The following is a 26,974-nucleotide window of genomic DNA, read 5'->3' as shown; positions in this document are numbered from 1 at the left end:
TATCCTGTAGGATTTTCTTGACTGTAATCTGTATGGAAGTGGATCGCCAGGCCTTTCTTCCATGGTGCTCCTGGGTGGGTTCTAACCACCAACCTTTAGGTTAGTAGTTGAGTGTGAACCATTTGCACCACCCAGCGACCAAAGCATGTGTCTCCATAAAGAAGTATACATGAATAGTATAGACTTATTCATAATCACCCAAAACTATTAATAAGCCAATTGTCCATCCAGAACAGGCAAAAACAGCTGTATCGCCACAGTCTGATTGGGCCGGAAGGAAAAAAAAAGCTCCCAAGAGACAGCTGAGAAAAATCCACCCGAGTATTCCCTGGGGTGGTGGCAGTCGAGTACTGGTGGTGAGCAATAGGATATTGGACAGGTAGGGCTGAGGGGGAGAGATAACAGTCAGGGGCTTAGTTGGGGGATGGGGTTACCTTAGAGACTCGGAGCTTATGGCAGTGCTTGTGTCTGTCTCACCTGCAGACTCCCCAACCAGGTTCAGAAGTGTTGTTATGGAAGTCTTCTCCCTGACTCATGGCAAACCCATGCACAATGGAATGAAATGCTGCCTGGTCCTGTGCCCATTCCCATGATCGATTGCTATTCGGACCATGGTGATTCATAGGGTTTTCGTTGCTAATTTTCAGAAGTAGATTGCCAGACCTTTCTTCCTAGTCCGTCTTAGTCTAGAAGCTCCACTGAAACCTGTTCAACACCATAGCAACATATGCAAACGTCCACTGACAGATGGGCGGTGCCTGTGCATGGCGTGCATTGGCCGGGAATCGAACCCAAGTCCTCCGTGTGGAAGGCAAGAATTCAGCACTGAACCATCAATGCCTCAGTCACAATTTAGAATCACATATTTTATCTGTGTAGCTATTTTTCTCATGTAGTGTTGCCCCTCAACATGTTGGCTCCAAGAGGGCAGAGGTTTAGTCTGTGTCACGCCTGGCTGTAGCCCAGCACCCAGCATAGTGCCTCATCAGAGTATCTGGTGCTCAGTGTTTCTGGTTGGTGAATACATGTGGGTTGGAGAAAGAAAGTGCAGATGGAGGGCAGATAACTGTGGGCAAGGGTAGTAGGGGACTGTCCCTGGGGACGGAGACTGTGCCTAGCCTGGGAGTGGGGACCGGCCACTGAGGGAACCGCTGCATGCAGGATTCCTACAAAATGCCAATTAAGACATTTGACCCAAATTTGGATAAAAGCCTTTTTCCTGTGTCAAGTTGAGCTAATAATATACATTTATTCATAATTTATGAGGCCTAGTAAGTGGGAACAATTAAGGAAAAGGCCTGGGCAAAATCTATTTCTTTTGTGTCAGATAAGCCTTTTTTTTGTTCTCTTTGGCAGTTTTCACCAGGGCTTCGAACTGGTTCGTTCTGGTTCGAACTCCTGCTGAGAATTTGCATTTTCACCCCAGCTATACTGAATCAGAATCTATAGTTTAACAAGGTCCCCAGGTGATTCTTATGTATAATAAATTTTGAGAACCACTGCTCTGCTAGAATTGCTCCCTAACCAGCAGCATTAGCATCACCTGGGAACTTGTTAGAAATGCAAATTCTCAGTAGGGGTTTTGAACCTGTTCCTTGAGGGGATTGAAGCCCTGGTTTCCACCCCTGTAAGGTCAGCAGTTCAAATCCACGAGCTGCTCCTTGGAAACCCTATGGGACAGTTCTACACTGTCCTGTAGGGTCGCTATGAGTCAGAATCGACTCAATGGCAATGAGTTTGGTGTTTTTGGCTTTTCTGTCTGCCGTAAAGCACGGTTGTTTATTGTTGTTTGTGACCATTGCTGTTAGCTTAGCTGACATTTATCGAGTGCTTACTAGGCCAGGCTATCCCATTGCCCATTTATGTAATCTTCACAGTAACCATACATTTTACAGATGACACAGTTGAGCCTCACAGAGGTGAAGGAACTTGCCCAAGGTCTCACAGCTGGTGAGTGAGGATTATATATAATTCAGGTCTGCCAGAGCCCAGGGCCAACCTTCTTTATTACCGTATTCTATTTCTGTGTCATCCTCCCAACCCAGACTACCTCTGAAGATCTGCAGGGCAACACTTCTTTTGGTGGCTGTTAAACTTGGGAGTTCGGAGTGAGACACTGGTCACCTGAGTCAGTAGGTCTGGGGTGGGGCCTGAGAATTTGCATTTCCAGCAAGTTCTCCGGTGATGCTGATGCCACTGGTCGTGGGACCTCACTTTGAGAACCATTGATCCAGATAATACTGTTGCCAGATTCCCCCGTGACTCCCTTCCACCTGCCCCTCCATCACTTTATCATCCCTGTCAGGTGGATGTCTAACCTTCCAGATCTTTTCCTGTGCGTTTGCATACGTATTATTGTACAAAGAGAAATGTGTAGTTTGATTTTATTTCATTCTCTTTACACATGTGGGATAATGTTCTACATGCTGATATTCTACAACTTGGTTTTTCATTTAACATGTCTTGGAGAACACATAGCTCTGCCTCATTCTTTTCAACAGTGCCGTGGTATTCTGTGATATCCTGGACTTCAGTTAAGATATAGTTTTATTTACCCATAGCCTTACTGATGAGTGGTCTTCCATATTTTAGCCATTACTAACAGCACTTCAGTGAACATTCCTATAAAATCCCTGAGAACATGGGTGAGTGCTTTTCCAGAACATAGTAATCACTCAATAATGTTAGCCATTATTACTATTACCTCTTTTTTTTTTTTTTGGTTGTGGTTGTTTAATTATTAATATAGAGGGATTGTTGACTTCAAGAAATGCCCTTTTAGGTGGAGGCAGTTATGTAAAGTAGTAACTCTGTATACAGTCTCTAATAGGCTTTCAACAAAAGAGTTCTGGTAAAAGAAAAGAAGTACCATATGGGCAGGGCGTTGAGGGATTTCTGGGAGTACAAAGAAGGAGGGCAAAAGTGATAGGAAGATTTCTATTACCAGGGCCTGGCTTAGCTCCTAGAACTTGGTAGACTCAACAATTGCAGCATGACTAAAGGGAAGAGGGACAGGGCAGACATTTGCATTTCTTGGTTGAGCTGCAAAATCAGGCCTTGGCCAAGGGCAGCTGAGGTTCTGTGCTCTTTGCATTGTGAGTAAGGGGTCCTTGTTGGGTCTAGCCAGGCTCAGCTCTGACCTGCTTTCTTCCTTCCTTCCTGTCTCCTCAGGTTGGAGGGTCTGGGGAAGAGCAACTCTGTGCTGACTTTCCAGAGCTCGACCTCTCCCAGCTGGATGCCAGTGACTTCGACTCGACCACCTGCTTCGGGGAGCTGCAGTGGTGCCCGGAGAACTCTGAGACAGAACCCAACCAGTACAGCCCCGATGACTCCGAGCTCTTCCAGGTACGTCCTCCACCACCTGTTCATGCGAAGAAGTCCCCTCACCTGCCAAAGCTCTTTGGGCCCTGGTTCTTGTCCTGGATCTGCACCTGATTCTTTGTGATCTTGGGCAGCTTTCGCGCCCTTGCCAAGCCTCTATAAAGTGAGGCCTGGGAAGAACTGTGGTCTCTATGCCTTGCAGTCAGCACTGAGCCCCTCTGTGGGCCAAGCTGGGGTCTAAGTTCTCTATTCCCTATATTAGTTCATTGAATCTTCATCACAACTCTGTGAGGCAGGCGCGATCATTTCCCCCATGGTACAGGGGGATGTGAAATGGGGGGAAACAGAGGCTTGGAGAAGTTAAAGTCATTTGTCTTCTCAGTAGCTGCATTGGATTCAGCCAGTCTGCCTGCCTCCTGAGCCAGACTTTATAACCATGACGACACCATAATTCGAATGACTCACATTTACTGAGCAACTGCTCTGTGGCAGGACATTGTACGTATTCATGCGTTTGATTCTCTCAGCAACTCTCAGTGAGTAGTACCGTTATCTCCAGTTTTCAGATGCAACCAGAGGTCCATTAAATAGAGGCAGAGCCTCTCGTGACCCTCTGTGCCCCATGCCCAGGCCTTAGGCACACGTGATGGTTGATATTTCCTTTCAGAAGGCCTCTTATATGGAATAATACACTGGGATGTGCTTCCGAGTAAAGCAAGCTTTGTGTGCGTTTGTGTGTGTGTGTGTGTGTGTGTGTGTGTGTGTGTGTGTGTGTGCATGCACGTATGTGTGTGTGGGGGTCGTGGAGGGTAATAGATGAAGTAAGATCAACCATGTTGAAGCTGATACGTGATGGGTACATGGAGATTCATTACTCTTTTCTTGAAATTTCCTCCTCTGTGAAGATTGAGGGTAAAAGCCATAGCTCCCTGTGCCTACCGGGCAATCTTATAATAATGATAACAACTTGTTGTTGTTGTTAGCTGCCATCGACTTGGCTCCCAGTTCACAGCAACGCCAGGCACAATGAAACAAAACATCGCCCAGTCCTGTGCCATCCCCATGATCGGTTGTAGGTTGGACATTGTGATCTATAGGGTTTTCGGAAGTAGATCGCCAGGCCTTTCTTCCTAGTCAAGCGGAGTCAGGAAGCTCCGCTAGAAACTGTTCCACATCATAGCAACATGCAAGCCTCCACTAATAGATAGGTGTTGGCTGCGGATGAGGTGCATTGGCCAGGAATCAAACCAGGTCTCCTGCATGGAAGCTGAACTACCACTGCTTTCCAACAACAACTTACTGCAGGCCAGATGCTGTGCTGCTGTGCCATGAGCACCATCTCATGTAGTCCTCCTGATGGACTTTGTCATTCATTCTGGAAGTGTTTATTGAGCTCCCCTTGTGTGTCAGGCACTGCATCCATCAGTGGACTTTACAGTCTAGAGGGGGAGACTTTCCTTAGCAATAAATATATAAAGAAACAGTGGTCACTTGTGACAAGTGCACAGAAAGCCATCAACCTGGGGATGGGAAAAGAACCTAAAGGCTGGTGGTCAGAGAAGGCCTCTCTGAGGAGAAGACATTCAGCTAGTAGTGGGAAGATGGGAAAGAGGCAGCCACAGGAAGATCAAAGAGCAGGGGCTGAGCGTTCCAGGCAGAGAAAGCAGTTAAGTGCAAAGCCATGAAGCAGGAAAGGCTTCATGTGCTGGAGGAAGAGTAGGGCTGAAAGGTAGTAAGTAGCTTTGAGGAGGTGAGCAGGGGTCAGATCACGAAAGGCCTTGTGAGCCATGGAAAGGAGTTTGGACTTTTCCTGAGACTCTTCTAACCTATGTGAAAAGTATTACTAATCCATTTTGCAGATAAGGAAGATGAAGCTCAGAGGGGTTAAGTAAGTTGCTGAAGGTCACATAGCCAGGAATGGTCAAGGCAAAGACTCTAACCTAGGAACCCAAGGCCTTCACTACTACACCAAACCCCTCAGCTAACCCTGTGAGGATTCAGAGAATGAAGGCAACAGGCCACAGTGGCAAGAGCTCTGGACTAGGAGTTAGAGGACTGGGCTCTAGTTCTGGCTGCACCCAGAGACCTCCATTTCCTCCACTGGGGAGGGTACCTACACTGTGCTGCTCCCTCCCTCATAGGGGGCCACCTTCCAGAAAGTGCTTTGAGGTCACAGAGAGGTAATGGATGAAAGGGGTTGAGATGCTGCATGCTCCAGAGACCAGTACCCACCTAGACTTTTCAGGCCCCCAGCCTACTCGGAGGCTGGGCTAGACTCACCAGCAACCCCCTGTGGAGGTCCTGCTATGTGCATGACATGGTTTTAGACACGAGTAAGCCTGATGTAGCCCCCCAGCTCACAGCCCTGTGAGGAAGTCAGAGTCCTCAGCCCGCTCATCACACACGGATGCACCCTCCATGCGTGTGGTTATTTGATTCGTGCCTCTCTTTCCCCCAAGACCGTAAACTCCGTGAGCATGCGGCCATGTCCACATTGTTCACTGTTGTATTCTCAAAGTCCCTGGCACTTTGTCAGGGCTTAATAAATATTTATCAAATGAATAAATCTTTCGTTGCCCAGCTCCTGTGTTGGCCCTTCCTAAGGCAGTTGATCAGTTACTTCCTCTCATGGGCTCCCATCACATTTGTGTTTGTGTTACCACCTGGAGCCATGTGTGTGTATGCGTGTGTGCACATGTGTATGTCCTTCACTTCAGACCATGCGCTCCTTGAGGACAAAAAGACATTCATCCCCAGGGCCCTACCACATTTTAAGGACTTAATTCCTACTTGTTGAGTGAAGGAGCTGGTTATAATATTTTCTTTCCTGCCAAAGGCCAGACATGACCCATTCCAAAACTTTGGGCTGGGTTTCAGGGGTCACAGGTACTGATCCTCCCTCTTGTCACCAGCTCGGACAGTTTCCTCATTTGGCCAGTGGGAATTATAGAGCTGTTCTACCTACATCACAGCCGTGTTGTAACAATAAATGGCACATTGCTATGGAAACACACTGGGATCGTGGAGAACCAGGCTCAGTGACAAGGATTGACGACTCTTTGGGGACAAGGACATGGCCTTCAGTTTCTCTGTGTGCCCTAGAGTCCCCAGGGCCAGGGGCACAAAAGGCACTCAGGAAATATTTTTGGAGTATGCGGACATTCGGTTGTTCTGCTGCAATTTGCTGTGTGGCCTTGGGCAAGTCGCTCCCTTTGATTGGGCCTCAGTTTCCCCATGGAGGAATGAGGACAGGACATGGACTATATCAGTGCTTCCTAACCTGTTGTGTGTGGGGTAGGGGGGAGGTGTCACTGAGTCCTTTTAGACTCTGAAGGAAGCTATGTACCTAATCCTCGAAAAATGTATAGATCCTGACTTTCCCGGGTTTCCCAGGCCCAGTTAAACCCCCTGAACAGGGGAGGATCTCTGAATGTTCTTCCGGCCCTCAGAGCCTAAATTCTGCGCTGTGACATTCCTTCAAGTCACTCTGAGCCCTCAAAATGAAGCATTTTTCCTTAAATTACTTAAGGGCTCCTTTCCTCCAGCTTGAGATCAGCTCAGGAAGGTTGGGGGTGGGGCTGAGTCTATTAATATTCCTTCCTCAGCTGATTAACTCTCCATTAATTTGCACTCCGTTTCTAACCGGAGCAGAGAGAGTCAAGCTGATGGGCCCCGGAAAGAGGAGAGGGGTGGCTCTATTCCCCTGTGATGTATTACCATAGGGTGCTGGGGCCAGCTGTGGGCAGGAGAGGGCCTTCTTCCCATCCAGAGTTAGGGCCTCAAACCCTGCCTGGCTCCTCTGAAGCTGGACCCACCCAGGGAAGAGTGGGGGAGAAGGGCGAGGGCTTCTGTTAGTTATTTTTGTTTCCACCCAGCCTGATGGACCCTTGGTGAGGTCTCAGGAAGTGTTATTCTGTAAGTCCTGGGTTCTAGTCCTTGATCTCACCACTGGCTTGCTGGATGACCTTGACAAGCCTCTTCCCTCCCTGGGGCTTCATTTTCCCCAGTCCATAAAAAGAGAGGATTGAACTAAAAGTATCGCAATTAGGGTTCCTCCTGAGTGCCAGCTGCAATTGATTGGTAGTTGTTGCCTGGAGCAGTGTGGCAAGTCAAGAAAGATGGTGGCGCTGAAGGAGTGGGTGCCACAATTGATTAGTGATGCCTGCCATGGGCAAAGGAACGGGAAGCAGTAGCAAGCATGCCCTGTGTTTAAATCACTGGTTACTACATGATCCCTAAGGGCCCTTCTAGCTCTGATATTTGTGATAACTCATATCTGGGCCATTTGCTACTCTCCCTGTGAAAGGGAATTCTCATTTCATCCTAGCCTGGTCAGTGCTATTCTGCATTCTTTCTAGAATGTGTTCTTTGAGAAACTCTTCTCAGTCTCTCTCCGTTGCCAGAGGTCATTGTTTTGTTTATTCATTCTTCCATTCAACAAATCTGTTTGGGTGCCTCCCATGCCCCAGGCCCTGAGCTAGGACAAGAGCACTCTACAAAACAGTTTTATCAGCACTTCAAGACTTGGCCTTCACCATAATGGGAGGGAAGCTGGCCAGGGAAATGGCTTGCCCAAGGTCACCCAGTCAGTGGTAGAGTCCCACGTGGTCAGTCCCAAGAGTGGTCATTGAGCCCCCAGTTCCAGGATCTTAACTCCCATCAGGCTGGACAACTTGTTCCGGGAATGCAGGGTTGGAGGTCTGGCCTGAGAGTTGAGGGAGGCCTGCGGGTAGCCTAGGCAGCCAAGGGAGCCTCATTACATTCTACAGCCAGAATCAATGGGTCCGGATTGGTCGTTGAGCTCCCATCCCTGGGGCCTGGGTCAGGCCCACCCCTAAACTTCTTTCGACCTTTCTTTTATTCTTAGCACTGTTCCAAAAATGACAAACACGTTTGTTCTTCTCTCCCCGAGTCCCCCCCTTGGAATTACTCAGCTGCCGCTCCGACTACAAGGCCTGGAACAGATTTAGTGCAGCCAAAAGGCAGTCACGAGACACGTATTTCAGATGAACTTCCTGAGGAAAGGATAACAGCCTGACTTGGGATGGGAATGAGTGCTGGGGAGGCATCATGTGACAGAAAGTGCCTTCTGCTAGAATGGGCCGAGAGCCGGAGTTTACTAAATGAGGCGCTCAGGGCATCATGCAGAAGCGGTGTGATCTCTGGGCTCCAGGGCCGCTGGCTTTAGGGCTGAGGGTAGGGCTGAGTGTAGGGGGCCGTGGGTTGGTGTCTGTGGTAGCCTGGGGGTGTATATATGGGTGATGTGGGGGTGCACACTGACGCGGGTTATAGATCTAAGACCATCAGAGAAGGAAGAGCCTTGGTTCATCTGTGCATGGTGTGCTTGTACAAGTCCTGGCCCTTCCCTTTGTTTGCTATGTGACCCTGGACAAGTTGCTGAACCTCCATGTGCCTCAGTTTCCTCACCTGCAAAATGGAGATTACAATAGCACCACCCTCACAGGGGTTGTGGTGAGGTTCCCCAAGGCAATATTTACAAAGCCTTCTTTCTTTTCTTTCATCCTTCAAGCTCTTGGCCCCAGGCCTTTGCACTGGAATTCCTCTGCTTGGAATCCTTGTTCCTCAGCCCTTTGCCTGGATGTTGCTTCTCATCTTTCAGGCTTCAGTTTCAGTATCAGCTGCTCAGAGAAGCCTACTTGACTGCCCTAAGTAGCCTGCAAATCTTCCTCACGTTCTTATTCTCCATGACAGCTTCCTTTTATTTTCTTTCCAGCCCTTCTCTCTGAAATGGTCTTTGTTCACCTGTTTACTCCATTCTCCACTCGAGTGTAAGTTCCATGAGGACACGGGCATATCAGACTTACCATACTGAATCACCAGTGCTCAGCATGAGACCACACCCGGAGTAGCCATTCAGTACATGTATGTTAGGGGAAGGAGGAGGAATTGCCGCCACCACCACCACCATCATCATCACAGCAGGAATCTTCATCATCACAGCAGCAGCCATAGTAGTAAAAACCAGTTGCTGTCAAATTGATTCCGACTCATGGTGAGCCCTTGTGAGTCAGAGTAGAACTGTGCTCCATAGGGTTTTCAATGGCTGATTTTTTGGAAGTAGATTGCCAGGCCTTTCTTCTGAGGTGCCTCTGGGTAGACTCAAACCTCCAACCTTTTGGTTAGCAGCCAAACATGTTAACTGTTTGCACCACCCAGGGACTACCAAATAGTAGTAGTAATGAGTGCTTATTATGTATCAGACACTATTTCCCAAGCATTTTACGTATATTAACTCACTTATGAGTCAGAATCAACTTGATGGCAATGGGTATAACCTTACGGGGTATAGGTATATTATCCCATTTGACAGATGAGAAAACTATAACTTGCCCAAGAACTCAGGGTTGGTAAGTGCCCGAGCTGGGATTTAACCCCAGGCTCCAGAGCTTAACCACCACATGAGCTGCCTCTCCATGAGGGAATGGGGCAGGTAAGGCCCGGACACCACAGGGAATGGTAGCTGTTTTATTATGCTGTATTTGTCACTATCATGGTTGAACACTGAAGCTTCTGCCCTCCACATTGCCTGGGCCTGAGGTCAAAGGGGCTGGCACCTGCAGTGGGATGCTCTTACTGGTGGGGTAGACCAGCCTTAGGTGGCCAAAGTGCTGTGTCCAAGGGGCTGGCTGCTGTCCTTGGTGGAGGGGCAGGTGTCATTTAGGACAGCCCTGTACCCAGGGTCACAGCCTGATGAGTAACAGAACTAAAACTGGGCTTTCAGGGCAAGGTCCTCTCCATCATCACCTAGAAGCAGTGGGATCTAGAATTCTGTGGTTCTTGGAGTCGATAACACATTTATTGAACATCTACTATCCCAGGAATACACAGCAGATCTGGGGCAGTGGCGGTGTGTTGGCAGGAGGGTAATGGTGGTGCAGCTGTGTGTGCAAAACCGGTTTCCTCCTTGAGACGGCTGAGTCCGTGGTTCCAACTAACAATCTCTCCCTTTCCACCTTTTCTGTCCACCCATGGTCCTCACTTCAGATCATCGACAGTGAGAATGAGGCCCTCCTGGCAGAACTCACCAAGACCCTGGACGACATCCCCGAAGATGACGTGGGTCTGGCTGCCTTCCCGGCCCTGGACGGTGGCGACACACCCTCCTCAGCTTCACCTGCCCCCTCGTCTGCGCCCCCCAGCCCCTCCCTGGAGACGCCCCTGGCCCCAACCCCTGAGGAGGATGAGCTCTCACTGGTAAGAACCTATATCTAGCTGCTGGAGTGGTGGTGATGGCCTAGGGTTTTGTGTCTGGTTGTAGGGGTTGTGGGTGCAGAGAAATCAGCCCCAGCCCCATAGGGGTCCCTGTGTGTCACTGGCAACCTGGTTTGCAGCAGAGATCCTTGGGCTGGGAGTGGGAGACCTCCCTCGGTGTCTCCTTTCCCACCTGTAAAGCTGGATGAACTACAGAGGGCTTTCACCTGGATTCTGTAGGCCCTTTGGGATTGCATGGGTCAACCTTTGTTCTATGTTAAACCCTTGAAATTACATGCGAACATTTTTTTCTAAAGATTATACACCCATGTGGCAAAAATCAAGAAGGAATTGTAGATGGTACAAAGCAAAACCTACCTGCCCCCTCACAATTGCTTTTTCCTTCCCCAGAGGTAGCCGGTGGTTACTGATCTGTTAATGTGACTTTCCTATTACACTTTTTTTTTTTAACTACAAATGGGAACTTCCATTATACATGTTCTGCACCTTGCTTTTCTGAGTTTTCCATGTGTCTTGGAAACTCTTCCAGATGAGCCTGCTTAGCTCCGTTTTATCCTTTTTGTTGGCTGCGTAGTATTTCTTTGTAAGGATGTACCACAATTCATTTAGCCAGCCCCTGTTGACGGATGTTTGTGTTGTTTCAACTCGTCCATTGTCACAACAGTGTTGCAATCACACGTAAGTGGACAAATTCCTAGAAATGGGATTCTTGGGTCTACAAATACATTAATTTTCAGTTTCAGCAGGTGCTTCCAGAGTGCCCTCCAAAGAGGTTATACCGGTTTACAATCCAACCAGCAAAAAAAATTCAATGCTGTCTGTATGGGTGTATGTGGAATGTGGAAATGTGCATGGAGAATCAGCTTTCAGCTTTTATTGGATTCTCAAAGGGACCTGTACCCCCAAAATTGCTGAGAGCAGTTGCCCTCTACCCCAAGGCAAGACATCATGGAGTAAGAAGTCTAGGCTTTCAGCTTTTACTGGATTCTCAAAGGGACCTATACCCTCAAAACTGCTGAGAGCAGTTGCCCTCTACCCCAAGGCAAGACATCATGGAGTAAGAAGTCTGGGCTTTGCTCAGTCTATCTTGGGCTCTTCACCTTGGAACTCCTTGGGGCTGGCAGGACTCAGCTGGAAAATTAGCTTGTTGGAGCTGAGAAGGTTCTTAGGTCATGCAGAGTTTGCGCTGGAAAGGCCCTTAGTGGCTATCAACTCTGGGAAAACTGAGGCCCAGAATGGGGAGGGACTCTCCCATAGTCACTTAGCAAGTCAGTGTGCCAACCGGACTAGAGCCCAGGTATTCTGGTTCCTGGTTCAGAACCCTTTTCCTGGTTTCCCACTGCCCTCAGGTTTCCCAAAGTAGTGTGAAAAATTATTTATTAAGCCCCTGTATGCTGGGCATGAAAATATTTTCATTCCCATATTGTGGCTCCTGCTTCCTTTCAGACTGGAATCAGACAGCCTGTGATCCCAGCCCCACCAATGAGCAGTTGTGTGTTCCTTAGGCCTGGAACATAAGCCTAGCTTCCTGATTTATAAGATGGGGTTAGTAATAGTGTCCATCTCAAAGGATGTTAGGAGGATGACAGCATGTAAAGCACTTACTGCAGTGCCCGGCACATAGAAGTTGCTCAATAAATGCCAGCTGAGTAGTAGTACTGGCACTGCAGTTAGTAGTAGTATCAACAACAATAATTCTCAGTGCCATTTCTGCACGGGGCCTCTAGAGAGGGACCAAACGTTCAAGAGGCAAAGAGCGACCCCTACTGGTGAAATGTTATTTCTCTCCCATGCCTTAGACTCTGCTTTCATTCATTCCACACGCATTTATTGAGCACTTGTGTTTCAAGCAGGGCTTCAAACCAGTTTGCTGAGAATTTGCACTTCTAACAAGTTCCCAAGAAGTTATAACAGAAGAATCACCTGGGAATCTTGTTAAACCGTAGATTCTGATTCAATATATCTGGGGTGGAAATGCAAATTCTCAGCAGGGGTTTGAACCGAATGAACCAGTTTGAAGTTCTGGTTTCAGGCACTGGGCAAAAAGACTCACTGTGTAGACTCTCAGCATACTGGTAAAGTTCTAGAAAGGCTCTGAGAAGTTATCTAGCCCCTAAATTCTTAATCTGGACCCATGGACATATCTGTGCATTTTTCTGAGGTCAGCAGCTTTTATTGTATTCTTAGAGGGATTCCTTAAAAAAAAAAAAAGAAAGGTTTAGATCTATTCATTTAGTCTACTCCCTCTTCCCCTCCACCCCCCATTGTACAACGGAGAAACCAAGGCCCAGAGAGCGGGAAAGGACTTCACCGAGCTCTCGCAGTGAGTTGGGGCTGAGCTGGGGCCAGAACTGGGTCTCCGTTCTCCAGTCCACGGATCATTTTCCTCTCCAAAGTCAGAGAACCACAGACCCCTGAGACCCTAGAAGGGGGAATCCTAGCTCCTAGGGAGAGTGTGGACTGGCCTTTTTTCTGGTTCCTGGGCCTTTGGCGCTCCTGGCTCGGGTGCTTTGGGGTGGTATGTCCCCCGAAGAAACACTTGATGCTGTAGTAAAAACCCATTATGTTTCTCACCTTGTTCTCACCTTTGGCTGTGGTAGGGTTGCTGGTGGAACTTCCAGATGCACTCAGCTTCTGCTCCCTCGGCTTAGAGACCGTTTGTGTGCACCTGCCCTCAGAGGCAGAGGCAGCCCAGCCGGAACAGGGGCAGGCTCACCCCTGACACGTCATGCATGTGTTTTGTGTTTTGACAAGTCCCTCGCCTCTCTGGGCCTTGGTTTCCCCACCTTAGAATAAAAATATTCAGTTAGATAAATAACTTTTATTTAACAAGATCACTTTATTCTTTTTCTATCAGAAACTCAGTAGTCTCTAGTAATAGTCTTAATACAAAAAAAAAAAAAAAAACTCATTGCCATCAAGTCAATTCCAACTTATAGTGACTGTACAGGACAGAGTAGAACTGCCCCATAGGGTTTCCAAGAATGGCTGGTGGATTCGAACTGCCGACCTTTTGGTTAGCAGCCTAGTTCTGAACACTGTGCCACCAGAGTTCCAATAGTCTTAATAGTTTCTATAAAAAATTTGAAAAGTCAGACAAGCTTCCATTTGTGTAAAAATAACTGAGTAGGTTGGAGAGGCTGTATCCTTGTATAACCCTTGTATAATGTAATATAATAATATATCTTTGTATAATCAAAGCTTATCTTGTGTTAGGTTTGCAAGAAAGTGGGTTATGGTGGGTGCCTCTGGGAGGGAGAAAGAGGATCTGGGGTGGGAGGGAGACTTGCTTTTAATTGTCCACCCTTCAGTATTTGCAATAGGGTTCCCCCACCTCCACCATTTTCAATCATTACTTTTGAAATTTAAGATGTTAATTTTTAAGGTAATATCGGGTTTGAACCAGAACGAACTGGTTCAAAGCCCCACATCCAGAGTACATGGTGAACCACTTTGTGGGGAGAGACCTGGGCACAGAGCTGGTCTCAGGACCACCACACTCTGACCCTGGTCACCACAGGAAGAACACAGGGAGGGCATTGAATGACCTAGGATAATGTTCCCAAAATACTGAGGGCAGAAAGCAGATTGTCTGGCAATCCCAAACACAGGTATCCCAATAAAATGTAAATCCTTTTTGGAATTAATAGCAAGAGAACACCTGTGACTTGGAGAAACCCAAACAGGTCTTAGGTAACATCTGTCTATTCTACTTGTTAAAATATTATATATATAGTCTATCAGAATGCTCTGCATATGCTTGTGGTACAGTAAAACCTGCGAAAGCCAGAGCCTGTGTAAGGCAGAAACCTGTCAGAGACGGAAAACTCACATATTTTCCACTAACGGAGAATGATGAAAAGAAATGGCAAGACTGTACCCTGTCAAAGGTGGAAAACTTCTGAGACCCAGAAAATCAGAGCAATCCCATCGAGTGCCAGCTGTCACAGGTTTCACTGTATATACACACAAAGTCTGGAAGGTTGGGTACCAAAATGATTCTTTGATATGGGATTCTAGCTGATTCCCCTTTTTGCCTATTCATGTTACTCAGGGGTTCGAACCAGAAGGAACTGGTTTGAAGCCCTTCCTGGCTGTGGATCAGCCTGAGCTCCTCTCCTCTCTGCCTCTCCTTCAGCTGCAGAAGCTGCTCCTTGCCACATCCTCCCTGACGCCAAGCTCTGACATCCAGAAGGAAGGGAACACCTGGCGGCTGGCAGGCCCAAGGTCCAAAAGTCAGCGGCCTTGTGTTAAGGTATTTCTTCACCTGCCCAAAAATCTGCCCGGGGCCCCAGGTAGCTTCTGAGGGCTGCAGCCTTCAGCTTCTGTTAGGGGTCATCAAGTTCTTTAATCAGCTTCCAGCATCTCTTCTTGCTCCTCACACACCCCTTGTAGTTGATGTAATGGGCATTCCTTCTTCAGACCCAGCCCAATTTGGGGTTCTAGAAACATCCTCGGACTTTGCTACACACTTTTAAAATTTTTGGCCAAGAGCTTTCTATATGTCAGGCACTGCATTCGAACAGGGACAAGGAAGATGTGGTGTGCCCTCATGGGGCTTATGTTCTAGTGGGGTTACAGGCTGAAATATAAAAACATTTAAAAGATGATTAACTGACTAGGGTGAAGAGCTAGAAAGTGAGCAGGGCTGGGAGGGTGGGAGATGGGGTCATCAGGGAGGCCTCCCAGAGGAGGTGACCTGCCAGCTGAGAGTGAGGGATGAGGAGGAGCCAGTCGTGCTCCGGTATAGGGAGTGGGGGTAGGGGGAGCATTCCTGGCGAAGAGTAGGCGCCTGACAGGTTAAAGAAACAGAAAGGAGGCTGGTGCTGGAGCTAGCAGGGAGGGTACAGACCCATGAAAGCAGGACCCAGATCATGGTGGGCTGTGGGAGCCACAGTAAGGAATTTGGATTTCTGGGAAGCCATTGGAGGGTTTAAAGCAGTTGTGAACACTCAAGGTCAAAGCAAGTCCCTTTTACTGCCTCAGCCTCGGCCTCCCAAGGAAAGCTTTATTAAGGGGATTTCCAAGGGTTCCTGATACTCAGTCTACACTGAACCTGCCCCACCTGTCCTTCCAGGAGATGGTGGCATACAATTCCACACTCTCAGGGACAAAGTCAGAATGGGGGGTGGTTTGGCGCCCAGGTCCCCCTTGGCCGCAGCTCAGTGTAGAAGCCTTTCCCTTGCCAGGCTCCCTGAGGAGCTCTGCCTTACTGGTCCTGGCTGACCCCCTGAAACACAGGCCCCCTTCCACCCTGTAGAGTAGGCAACACCCAAGCCCATTTGTGAGGCCAGCTGTTTGCCCTCTGGGGGACCAGTAAACTCCCCAGAGAGATGAGGCACACCCATAGCCGCTCTGGCAGAGAGACAGCTTGCACTGGGAGGAAAGCTTCTGGGTGGGCAGGTGGACAGAATAAAGCTGGAGAGGGGCTGGCTGGCAGCAGATAGCAACAGTCTGGAAAACCTGGCTAAGGATCTTCCCCTTTATCCTGTGGGAAGCTACAGAATGGTTTGGTTGATTGTTTTTTGTTTTTAACAGCTTTATTGAGGTGCCATTTACACGTCATAAAATTCACCTGTTTCTCCTAATGGGGGAGGGTGATAGCTAATGGATACCTTTTTTTTTGAGGTGATGAAATGTTCTAAAATTGATTGTGGTGATAGTTGCACACTATGTAAATTTACTAAACACCATTGAATTGTACACTTTAAATGGATGAACTATATGGTATATGAATTATGTCCCAATAAAGCTGTTACCAAAAAAAAAATTCAGCTGTTTTAAAAATTCAAATCAGTGATTTTTAGTATATTTACAGTTGTACAACCATGATCATAGTCCCATTTTGTAGCGTTTCCATCATCCCAGAGAGATCCCTGGTGCCCCCATTTGCAGTTAATCCCTGTTCCCACACCCAGCCTCAGGGAACCACTAATCTGCTTTCTGGCTCTGTTAGGGAAGGGTGTAGGGGTGGTGGGGAGGGGAGGAGGGCCTTGGCAGTGAATTGGAAGGGTCTGCAGGGGCCAGATCCATGGCCAACAGACCTTTTAGGAGATTGGTCATCCCTTCATTCCTCATCAGCCCAGCACCTACCAGGTGCCAGGCTCTGTGCTGGAGGCTGGGAATACAGTGAATGAAACCTGGCTGTCCGATGACCCAGGTGAGAAACACCGGGCCCCGCCAGTGGCTGCAGGGATGGGGCAGAGGGGAAGAGCAGTGTGGGCCCCTCTCCTGACTCTGGCCTCTTTCCTCTCTAGATGGACAGCACCCAAGACAAGAAGACCCCCTTGATGCAGTCTCAGAGTCGGAGCTGTACAGAACTGCATAAGCACCTCACCTCGATGCAGTCCTGCCCCCAGGCTAAAGCTTGCTCCCCAGAGAGGGGTCTGCAGCCACCACCACCCCTGAGTCCCTGGCTCCCTGCCAGGGAGGACGAGGAGCCGGGTGAGGACTGCCCGAGCCCCCGGCCAGCCCCAGCCTCTCCCCGGGACTCCCCAGCGCCAGGCAGGGCAGGCCCCAGTGCCCAGGTTTCCCAGGAGGACATGCAGGCAATGGTGCAGCTAATTCGCTACATGCACACCTACTGCCTCCCCCAGAGGAAGCTGCCCTCACAGACCCCAGAGCCCACTCCCCAGCCCTGCAGCAGCCCCTCCAAGCAGGTCAGAGCCCGGCCCCAGTCCCGGCACCCCTCCAAAGCATCCTGGGCTGAGTTCTCCATCCTGAGGGAACTTCTGGCTCAAGATGTTCTCTGTGATGTCAGCAAACCCTACCGCCTGGCCACGCCTGTCTACGCCTCCCTCACTCCCCGGCCGAGGCCCAGGCACCCCAAGGACAGCCAGGCCTCCCCTGGCCACCCATCTCCGGTGGAGGAGGTGAAGATCGCAGCTTCACCCAAGAGCATGGGGCCCAGACCGAGCCTGCGTCCGCTGCGGCTGGAGGTGAAAGGGGATGCCCACCGGTCTGCCAGGCTGCAGCAGGAAGAGGAGGAAGACGAGGAGGAAGAAGAGGAAGAGGAGGAGGAAGAAAAGGAGGAGGAAGAGGAGGAGTGGGGCAGGAAAAGGCCAGTCCGAGGCCTACCGTGGACCAAGCTGGGCAGGAAGCTAGAGAGCTCTGTGTGCCCCGTGCGGCGTTCGAGGAGGCTGAACCCTGAGCTGGGCCCCTGGCTGACATTCACTGATGAATGCCTGGTCCCTGCAGAGCCCCAAGGTGCTCTGCCCTCACTGTGCCTGGCTCCCGATGCCTACGACATGGAGGGGGAGCTGAGCAGCCCCACGGATGAGGACAGTGGCCAAGACCAGCAGCTCCTGCGGGGACCCCAGATCCCGGCTCTGGAGAGCCCCTGCGAGAGTGGGTGTGGGGATACGGATGAGGACCCCAGCTGCCCACGGCTCCCTTCCAGAGGTAGTCAGAGTTGGTGGCCTGCAAGAGAGGGGGTAGGGATGGGGTGAGACATACCCCACTGGACAAGAGCCAGGAGTTGTGTGTTCAAGCACCCCCATGTGTTGTGCTATATTGGGCAAGTCCCTTCCTCTCTTTGGAGCCCTGGTGGCAAGGTGCTTAAGTGTTAGGCTGCCAACCAAAAGATCAGCAGTTCAAATGCACCAGCCGCTCCTTGGAAACGCTATGGGGCAGTTCTACTCTGTCCAATAGGATCGCTATGAGTCAGAATCAACTCGACGGCAATGGGTTCTTCCCCTCTCTGGCTCTCTTTCCTTTCTGTACACTGGGATAGTTGAAGCAGAACTTCAGGATATGCCCATCCAGCTCTGAATTTTTCCGTCACAGATGGGCCAGGCACCATTTAATGAACAAGGAGCAAAATGCTTGTCTTCCTCGGGCTTCTGTTTTAGTGGGGGACACAGGCAATAAAAAAAGTAAACAAAAGAAGATAATTACAAATTGTGATAAGTGCTATCAAGAAGGCTTTCTGGGTGGTGTGACAGAAGGTGTGAGTCTATAGATTCAACTCCACAATGAAGTTGTTGTTCTTTTTTGTTAATTTCCAACTATAAGAATAGTGATAATGATGATGATGATGGTTATTTATTGTGTATTTACTGTGCCAGGCACTGGTCTAAGATTCAACAAGCCACCTCCATTGACTCCCCACAACAAGCCTGTGTGATAAGCCCTGTTATTAGCCCTGTTTTAAGATGAAGAAACTGAGGCACAGAGACATTTTGTGATCAGCCCAGCTAGTTAGTCCTACATCTGTCTAGTTAGTGGCAGAGCCAGGATTCAAACCCACAGCTGCTGTACTGGGGAGCTAGAGCTCTTCACACTGTGCTGCCTTGTTTGGCCAGCAGGGGTCGCCCTCATACACAACCTGCTCTTCTGCAAATTCAAGTAGTTCAGACCAGTCCTTAATGTTCCTGGGACCCTGGGGGTAGAAGGTGGATTTGAGTTGTTCTGCCCGTCTCTAAAAATTGCAGGGGTGTTTGCATTTGGGTCACATGCCTGAAAGACAGCTGTGCTCGGTTTCAAGGGAAGCTTGGGGGTTTCCTCGAGAGCGGAAACATCTGCTAATGATGCTGTGTTGGCAAATCTTGTTTTCTTTTTTGTCTTCTTTTCAGACTCTTCTAGGTGCCTCATGCTGTCCTGGTCACAAAGGTAGATTTTTAGACATTATTGGTAGATTATTCCATGAGAATTTGTCTTGTTGGATGTGGGGGGGTGGAGTGGTGGTTCATCAGCCCCCATCCTGGCTCAGTCCCCAGGCCCCTGCCCTGATTGCCATGTGGGGTCCTCAGAAGCTGGGCTCCCCTAGAGGGGTGTTTGATTTTAGAAGCTGGTTCCTGCAGGCTGATCTCTCCAGGGGAGAGATGGGGAATTAAGGCCTCAGGCCATTTCATAAGCTGTCTTCTTTGGGACACTGGAATGATTTCTTCTCTCCATGGGGAAGAGCTGACAATGCTGTATGACTTTGGGCAAGTTCCTTTCCCCCTCTGGACCTCAGTTGCGCCATGGCTGACAACACTTCGCCCCTCTCCACCCTCCAGCATACCTCTGCTCTGTCTCCTAAAAGAGCCGTGCAGCTTTGAAGTCCTTAACAGCCAGGATGGGGCCCCCCACAAATTCTCCCCAGGCCCCAATTCTGTGGGCAGTGGAAGCAGGGTCCATCACAGTCTCCCCTCACCCGCCTTGAGTGCTCAGGGAGGTGGGAGCCTGCTGCTGACTGGCCTCTTCCCTTTCTGTCCTCCCCAGCCCCACCAGCGACCCTCCTTTTGGCAAGAAGAGCTTCGAGCAGACCTTGACAGTGGAGCTCTGTGGCACAGCAGGTGAGCCAGGGGCCCAGCTGGTGGGGTGCCCTTGAGGGAGATGGCGAGACCTCTGGCAGAAAATTTCCCACACTAAACAGCCCCTCTGGCATTGAGGAGGTGTTCCGTTGAGCCTACCCTGTCATTTTTCCACAGGGCATGCTGGGTGTTGAGGTGCATGGTAGGGGCATTATGAAGAGGGCCGGGCCTGGGGTCAGCCTCTCAGCCTCCAATAATCGGTGCATAAGGTGATATCTGGGTCAAAAAAGAAAGAAGTGGAGTTCTGCCCTGGAGGAGCCTGGGTACAGAGACACATCACCATGACGAGCACAGTTTGATACGCACTAGTTCCTAAGCATGTACGGTGAAACCTGTGAGAGCCAGAACGCAACAGACTGCCTTGTTTTTCTGGGCCTCGCAAGTTTCCTGCCTTTGACAGGGTGCAGTCGTACAACTTTTCTATCTCTCCTTTCAGTGGAAAATACAGTATTTAAGTTTTCCTTCTATGACAGGTTTCCGCCTTACATAGGTTCCAGCTTTTGCAGGTTTTACTGTGCATGAGCTCTGGCCGCACGAGGAAGGGACAGGTGTGGCCAGGGGAGACTCTGCTGGCTCCCAGATCAGGGGACATTTGAGCTGGGCTCGAAGGATGAGTAGAAGTTGGAAAGACAAAGAAGGGTACCCCTGGTCGCCAACTCGGCGCGAGCAAAGGCACGGAGGAGTGAATATCTAGGCTGCATCAGAAGGCACTGGTCACCTGTGTTGCTAGATGGTAGAATCGGGGTCAGGAAAGAGCAGCCACAGGAGGACCAGAAGGCAGGTCAGGACCAGCTGGGAAGGCCAAGGCGTGCGGGCTGAGGTGTGTGATCTTTGTCCTGTAGGCATCAGGAGCCCCAGAGAGGAAGAGCTGGGCATGGTAGAAAGTTCCCTGTGGTGCATTGGGGAGGATGGAAGACAAGCTCAGATGCAGGAGCACTAAGGACACTGTGGTGGTAAAACCCAGGTGGGGGGTTTTACCTGTGATGCCTGCCCCCTCTCTACTCTGGGAGACCCCAGAGGCGTTTAAGAGTTTCAGTTGGGAGGGCTCATAGAATGATTGGATGTGGAGGAAGAGGAGATACCTTGGGTGACGTGGAGGCTTTGGGTACTATTAGCAGCCTACAGAAGGGGTGGCAAATGGATTTCATGTCACATGCCAACTCCAAAGGATTGATGATGGCTTCCCAGAGCCCTGTGTCAAGCACTGAGTCCCAAGCCAAGTCCAGGCTCAGCCTGCTCTGCAGTGAGCTGTTAGTGATGCCTGCCGTCATGTTGGGTTGGAGAAGTAGTGGTACATATGCCACATCGTGGCCATCCCAAACTAGGGTCTTAGTGTATATTGGAGAAGTGATTGGTCTCTACTTCACGTGTTTCTCCTCTGCTTGGGTAGGACTCACCCCACCAACCACGCCCCCCTACAAGCCCACAGAGGAGGATCCCTTCAAGCCTGACATCAAGCACAGCCCGGGAAAAGACATAGCTCTCCGCCTCCCCGCCTCTGAAGGCCTCCAGCTTGGAGCCGCCACAGGGGCTGCCCACAAGCTGCCAAGGAAGCACCCAGAGCGTAGCGAGCTCCTGTCCCACCTACGGCACGCTGCAGCCCCACCGCCCTCCCAGGCTGGCCAGAAGCGTCCCTTCTCCTGTTCCTTTGGTGACCACGACTACTGCCAGGTGCTCAAGCCAGAGGGCGCCCTGCAGAGGAAGGTGCTGAGGTCCTGGGAGCCATCTGGGGTGCACCTTGAGGACTGGTCCCAGCAAGGTGCCCCACAGGCTGAGGCGCTGGCCTGTGTCAGGGAGGACAACAGGAGCTGTGATGCCAACACCCCCACCAAGGACAGTGTGCTGCTAAGAGACCACGAGATCCGTGCCAGCCTCACCAAGCACTTTGGGCTCCTGGAGAGCGCGCTGGAGGATGAAGACGTGGCCTCGTGCAAGAGCCCTGAGTACGACACCGTCTTTGAGGACAGTAGCAGCAGCAGCAGTGAGAGCAGCTTCTTCCTGGAGGAGGAGGACAATGAGGAGGACTCAGGGGCCAGCCCCCCACGCTCTGACCACTGCCCCTACCAGAGCCTACCAAGCAAGGCCAGTCGGCAGCTCTGTTCTCGAAGCCGCTCCAGCTCCGGCTCCTCCTCCTGCCGCTCCCGGTCACCAGCCACCCGGAGGAACTTCAGGTATGGATGGGTGACCTCAGGAGGGACGGTGGGCAGCTGAGGGCCCTGGTTCCTGGGGTGCCAGGAAAGGGGGGAACCCTGTGATCCATGCTCTCAAACCAGGGCTGCATCTCCCTGTATGGCCCATGTCCTGGCTAGGGGACTTGAAGGCTACTCTCCTTCTTGAGGGAGTTGTAGGCAAGTCATGGAGGCCAGCCAAGCCTGGTGTATGGCAGCCAGGAGTGTCCCCAGTGCCCTGGCCCCCAAGAGAAATCAAACCACTTCCAGGCACTTAGACCTCATGTCTAAATGAGCTTATCTATCGTTCATCTGCATCTCTGCTTTTGTATTTGTACAATAGATAGGCTCTGTGTAAACACCATCCCCACACATTTTAAAACCTATGTGACATTTACATGTATAAGAAAAATTGGCATAATTCTAATCTGTGTTTGGGAAAAAACCTGGACTTAAAACAGTGGTAATATCTATTCCCATTTCTCAATCCTGCTGAGTTCCACTGTGACTTCCAGCAGGCAGCACCCCCAAGAGTTCTTCTACCTTGGCGTAGGAATGATGTGTCATGAGCCTGTAGGCTCATACCATCTTTGCTCACTGAACCAGACTGGAGAAGGAGCCAGTCCAAAAGTCAGCTGGGGAGCTGGGCAGAAATAATGAAGTTGGCACATTTGGTGGGGACTGGTTGCTTATCTCTGATCACAGCAGGGCCTGATTCTTTCCAGGGGGAGGCTTGAGGAGGGACCATATGCCTGAGATTTACCTGAGGGACCACTAGATGGTGCTCTTGGGTCAAGAGCAGTGCAGGTGAAGCCCCTGGAGGGTCATTTAAAACCAGGGTTTCAAACCGGTTCTTCCCAGTTCAGTCCTGGGCGGTTCAGTCGTAGCCAAGCAAGTGACACCAAAACAGGCCCGAATTTCAGAAATTTGAGTGAACTGGAACAGTAATTGGAAAAAGAGAAATTTCGGGTCAAAGCCATGCTATAAACCTAATCTCCCTCTTAGAAAACAAGAACGATGTACATGTTGCGTAGCAATCAAATTTCTCGCCTGTCTGATTTTGAGCGAGTGGGAAACAGCAGTGCCCCACTCAAAGATGGTGGCAGACTGCGCCACTTTGAATGTGTGTTGCTCTCCACAGTCCTGCTAATAATAATCCAGTCTCATGCATCAGGCTTCTCAAAGGGCTCGATGCACCTCTTTTGGGTTTCTTATTCCAGGACTTTGACTTGTAATTTTTCCCATTTTGGCTATCGTTCTGGATCACCCAAACTGTAAAAATTCAGGTCTGTTCCACTTTCGCTTCGCCGGCTGTGACTGAACTGGTTTGAAGCCCTGGTGAAAACAGATTGCTGGCTCTACTGTCTGATTCCGTAGGTCTAGGGTGGACCCCAAATTTGCATTTCTAACAAGTTCCCAAGTGATGATGATATCCCCAGAGTACCATATTCTGAGACCAGAATTCAGGTGACATAAAGATATCCTTTCTTAGAAAAGGGCAGCTTTGTATTTATATAAGGAGCCCTGGTGGCACAGTGGTTAAGCACTTGGCTGCTAACTGAAAGGTTGGTGGTTCAAACCCATCAGCTGCTCCACTGGAGTAAGGTGTAGCAGTCTGCTTCTGTAAAGATTACAGCCTTGGCAACCCTATGGGACAGTTGATGCTGTGAGTTGGAATCAACTCAGTAACAGTGGGTTTGGTTTAGGTAGTATATTAATATAGCTACACCAGTGGAGCGTAACTGTTTCAAAATTTTGTTAAAGCAAAGGCCCCTCTCTTCATTAAAATGTACATGTACATCTGATTGGGTGGTAATTTCAGGAAATCCATAGATGCCCCAGAAACTTGAGTTAAGAAGACCTGAACTATCTGTTACTCAAAACGGGTGTTCCCTAGCAATGTCTCTAACAAGCCCTTCTCCATAGCCAGGAGCCATCGGTCAGAGTCTTCTTCTGTCAGACCTCCCTGAGCCTCTCTTCTGTCTCCATTCTTCTTTTCTCTGGGATAGTGCTTACCATGCAGCCCTCTGCGGTCAAGGGTTCCACTTTAGTCTTGCTTTGCTGTGACTAAGCTGCTCCGTCTCCACTTTAGGCAGTTTCCTCTGTGATGGTTGCTCAGAACACTACCATGGCTCTCCTCATGGTGAGGCGAGTCCCCCAAGGCCAGAGATGGAGCTCGCTGGCCCTCTTCCTTTCCTGGCCGGTACACGTGTTTGGGCAGGGCACGTATCGTGGGCTTTCCTGAGGGGAGCTGGGGACCCCTCTAGAAACCCCAAAATTCTCCTTTTTCTCTTCTCACTTTTGGGCCAGACTCAGGGCTAGCGTTTTCTGCTCACTGAGAAAGTTAGTTGGTCAGCTTGGTTCCTGCTTAGTTGCCTAGCAGAGCTTGGTACCTGGTAATTCTGGTAAACCTAGTCATCAGCCTTCTCCAGACCCACATTTCTTTACCTGTGCTTCAGCTACCAGACAGATCGACATGTTATGTTTTGAGCTGGTTTAACTACACAAACCCCGAATCCTACAGTGCCTTTCATTTGCTCTAAGCTCCTCAGGTGGGGAAGGTCTGCTAATTATATTACAAATAGGTGATGATACTATTATATAGCACTTTAAAGTTCACAAGCCACAACCCTTGTATTACCCTATTTGAACTTCACAGATGCACTTGGAGGGTACATCTGCTTCTTATCCCCATTTTATAGATGAGGAAGCTGAGGCTCAGAGAGTCAAATAGAAAAATACAGCAAACATGTGTTGAGCCTGCCTTTGCTAAGCGTTTATATGCATTTTCTGATTTAATCCTCACATATGGCCCAGGAGGTGGGTAAAATTGATGATCCCTTTTTCACAGATGAACTGAAGGTGAGAGGGTTTAAGTAACTGGTCCAAGGTCACCCAGCAGGGAAATGAAGAGCCAGGACTCAAACTCAGGCTGTCTGACTCAGAACCCCTGTTTTTATCCTCTGGGCTATACTTCCCAAGAGGAATGGACAGTATATGGCGGAGCCAGGACTGGGCCCCGTCACATACCCCGAGCTCCTTCCATCTACAGACTGTCCCTGTAAAGAAGTGGGGGCAGCGCAGGCAGGTGAGAGGGGCTACTGGTGGTGGCACCAGGGGGCTCCTTGGGCTCCTTGGGCTCCATGGCTTGGTTATCCTGGTAGCTTGACTGGATCTGGGAGCTGTGATGGGCAGGGGGTTGTTCTTGGCTAAGGGCCAACCAGTGGAGGCAATGGGCACAGAATCAGAAGACCTGCTTCCAGCTCTGGCTTCCCCGCTTTCTAGCTTTAGGCAAATCCTATATCGAACCTGAACCTCAGGTTTCTCATCTGGAAAAATGGGAAAACACAAAGACCGCATGGGACTTTTTCAGCAGGTCAGATAAAATAATTCATGTGAAGCAGGGCTTCGAACCGGTTTGTTCGGTTCAAACCCCTGCTGAGAATTTGCATTTCAACCCCAGATTCACTGAATCAGAGTCTACAGTTTAACAAGATGCCCGGGTGATTCTTACGTGTAATAAATTTTGAGACCCACTGCTCTACTAGTGGTTCCCAGAATTGGTCTGTAACCATAGCATCAGTATTGCCTGGGAACTTGTTAGAAATGTAAATTCTTAGCAGGGGCTCGAACCTGAAGGAACCTGTTCAAAGCCCTGATGTGAAGGGGCTCTTTTTACCCTCATGGCATAGAAAAGTGAGGGTCCAAGGGTTATAATTAGCAGTATAGGCTCTGGCAGTCTAGTCCCGGAAGCTGGCAGAGGGAAACCAGAGAGGCCCAGATCAGAATGTTCACACCCCACTTCACCCTGGCTGTCACTGCCGAAGTGGGTAAAGCTGGGTTGCTGCAGGAGGGCGTTTTAGCATTTCTGCCCTCATGAGCAAGCCGCAAAGAAGCATCCCTTGCCTCCTGGAGCAACTCTGACCCCTGTCCCGCCACCACGGTCTCCTCCCGAGAGTTGAGTGCATCTGCTTTGCTTGTTCACTGACAGATGTGAGAGCAGAGGGCCGTGTTCAGACGGAACACCAAGCGTCCGGCTTGCCAGGAAGCAGCGGGAAAAGGCCATTGTAAGTGATCTGGGGCCCCGGAGCCCGGAATGACTGGGAATGAGCAGGGTGCCAGGAGGTGCGGGGGGCCTCATGGAGCCGAAGTCCTTTGAGGCTGGCTGGTGAGCCTCTCGCCTTCAGCCCCCACCTGGGAAAGGAGGGCCGCTGCCTGCAGGACACAGTTACCGTTCTTTCATTTGAAAAGCACAAGGGCCACCAAGGGGCATCAACAGGTGGCGCCGTGCAAAGTGCAGCTCAAAACTGGCCATGAAGCATGTCGTTGCTGGTGACGTAGGGACCTTGACGAGGCCGAGGAGGCAGGCCCACCATTCACAACCAGCCCTGCCACCAACTTCTCTGACCTTGGGCAGACCTCCCACCTTCCCTGAGCCTCAGTTTACTCATCTGTACACAAGGGAGTTGGGCCTTGTGCTTCCTAGCGGTTCCCCCAGCCCCAGCAGCACTAGGGGACCAAGAGAGCCTACCCCTTCCTTCCTACCCGCCTCTCCAACTCCCTCCCAGCGTTAGTCCACAGGCCCTGGCCTTGAGGGCTTGCCTGGTGAACCTACTGCAAAGCACCCTCCAAGAAAATACATCAGGGCACTGTAACAGGGAGCCAGAGCTAGCCCTTCTGTGTCACTAGAGAGGAGGGCAGGGTAAAGTAGGACAGAAGCACAAAAAGAGTCCTACTTAATATTCCCCCCATAATGTGGTGCTTCTAGGGGTACACATGAGGTATGCACAGCCCCAGAGGTAAAACAGCTGTGTGCAAACAGGTACTCAGAGCCACAAGATGTGCAGAGAGCGTCTTCTTGGAGCCCATGTTGGATCACTCAGCCATTAATATATGCCTGGCACTTTGCTAGGCCTGGGCCAACAGACAGTCCCCCAGTCCCATGATTGGGGCAGA

At 50.0% G+C, this 26,974-nt stretch overlaps 1 protein-coding gene across 2 annotated transcripts in view; it reads left to right on the top strand.

Moving 5' to 3' along the window:
• Positions 1 to 26,974, top strand: part of PPARGC1B (PPARG coactivator 1 beta) — a 130,896-nt gene that overhangs the window by 90,438 nt on the left and 13,484 nt on the right. Inside the window, exons 2-9 of one of the 2 annotated variants that reach the window (XM_004384905.2) lie at positions 3,172 to 3,345; positions 10,327 to 10,536; positions 14,693 to 14,809; positions 16,812 to 17,955; positions 19,128 to 19,164; positions 19,768 to 19,832; positions 21,241 to 22,021; positions 26,010 to 26,085. In XM_004384905.2, coding sequence (XP_004384962.1) covers positions 3,172 to 3,345; positions 10,327 to 10,536; positions 14,693 to 14,809; positions 16,812 to 17,955; positions 19,128 to 19,164; positions 19,768 to 19,832; positions 21,241 to 22,021; positions 26,010 to 26,085 — 2,604 coding nt within the window. The remainder of the gene's footprint in view (positions 1 to 3,171; positions 3,346 to 10,326; positions 10,537 to 14,692; positions 14,810 to 16,811; positions 17,956 to 19,127; positions 19,165 to 19,767; positions 19,833 to 21,240; positions 22,022 to 26,009; positions 26,086 to 26,974) is intronic. The other variant, XM_004384906.2, reaches the window with a different exon arrangement.

Source organism: Trichechus manatus, unplaced genomic scaffold, assembly GCF_000243295.1.
Source record: "Trichechus manatus latirostris isolate Lorelei unplaced genomic scaffold, TriManLat1.0 scaffold00130, whole genome shotgun sequence".
Taxonomy (NCBI): domain Eukaryota; kingdom Metazoa; phylum Chordata; class Mammalia; order Sirenia; family Trichechidae; genus Trichechus; species Trichechus manatus.
Note: the sequence above shows the minus strand (reverse complement) of the source record. Positions and strands in the feature narration are given on the sequence as shown.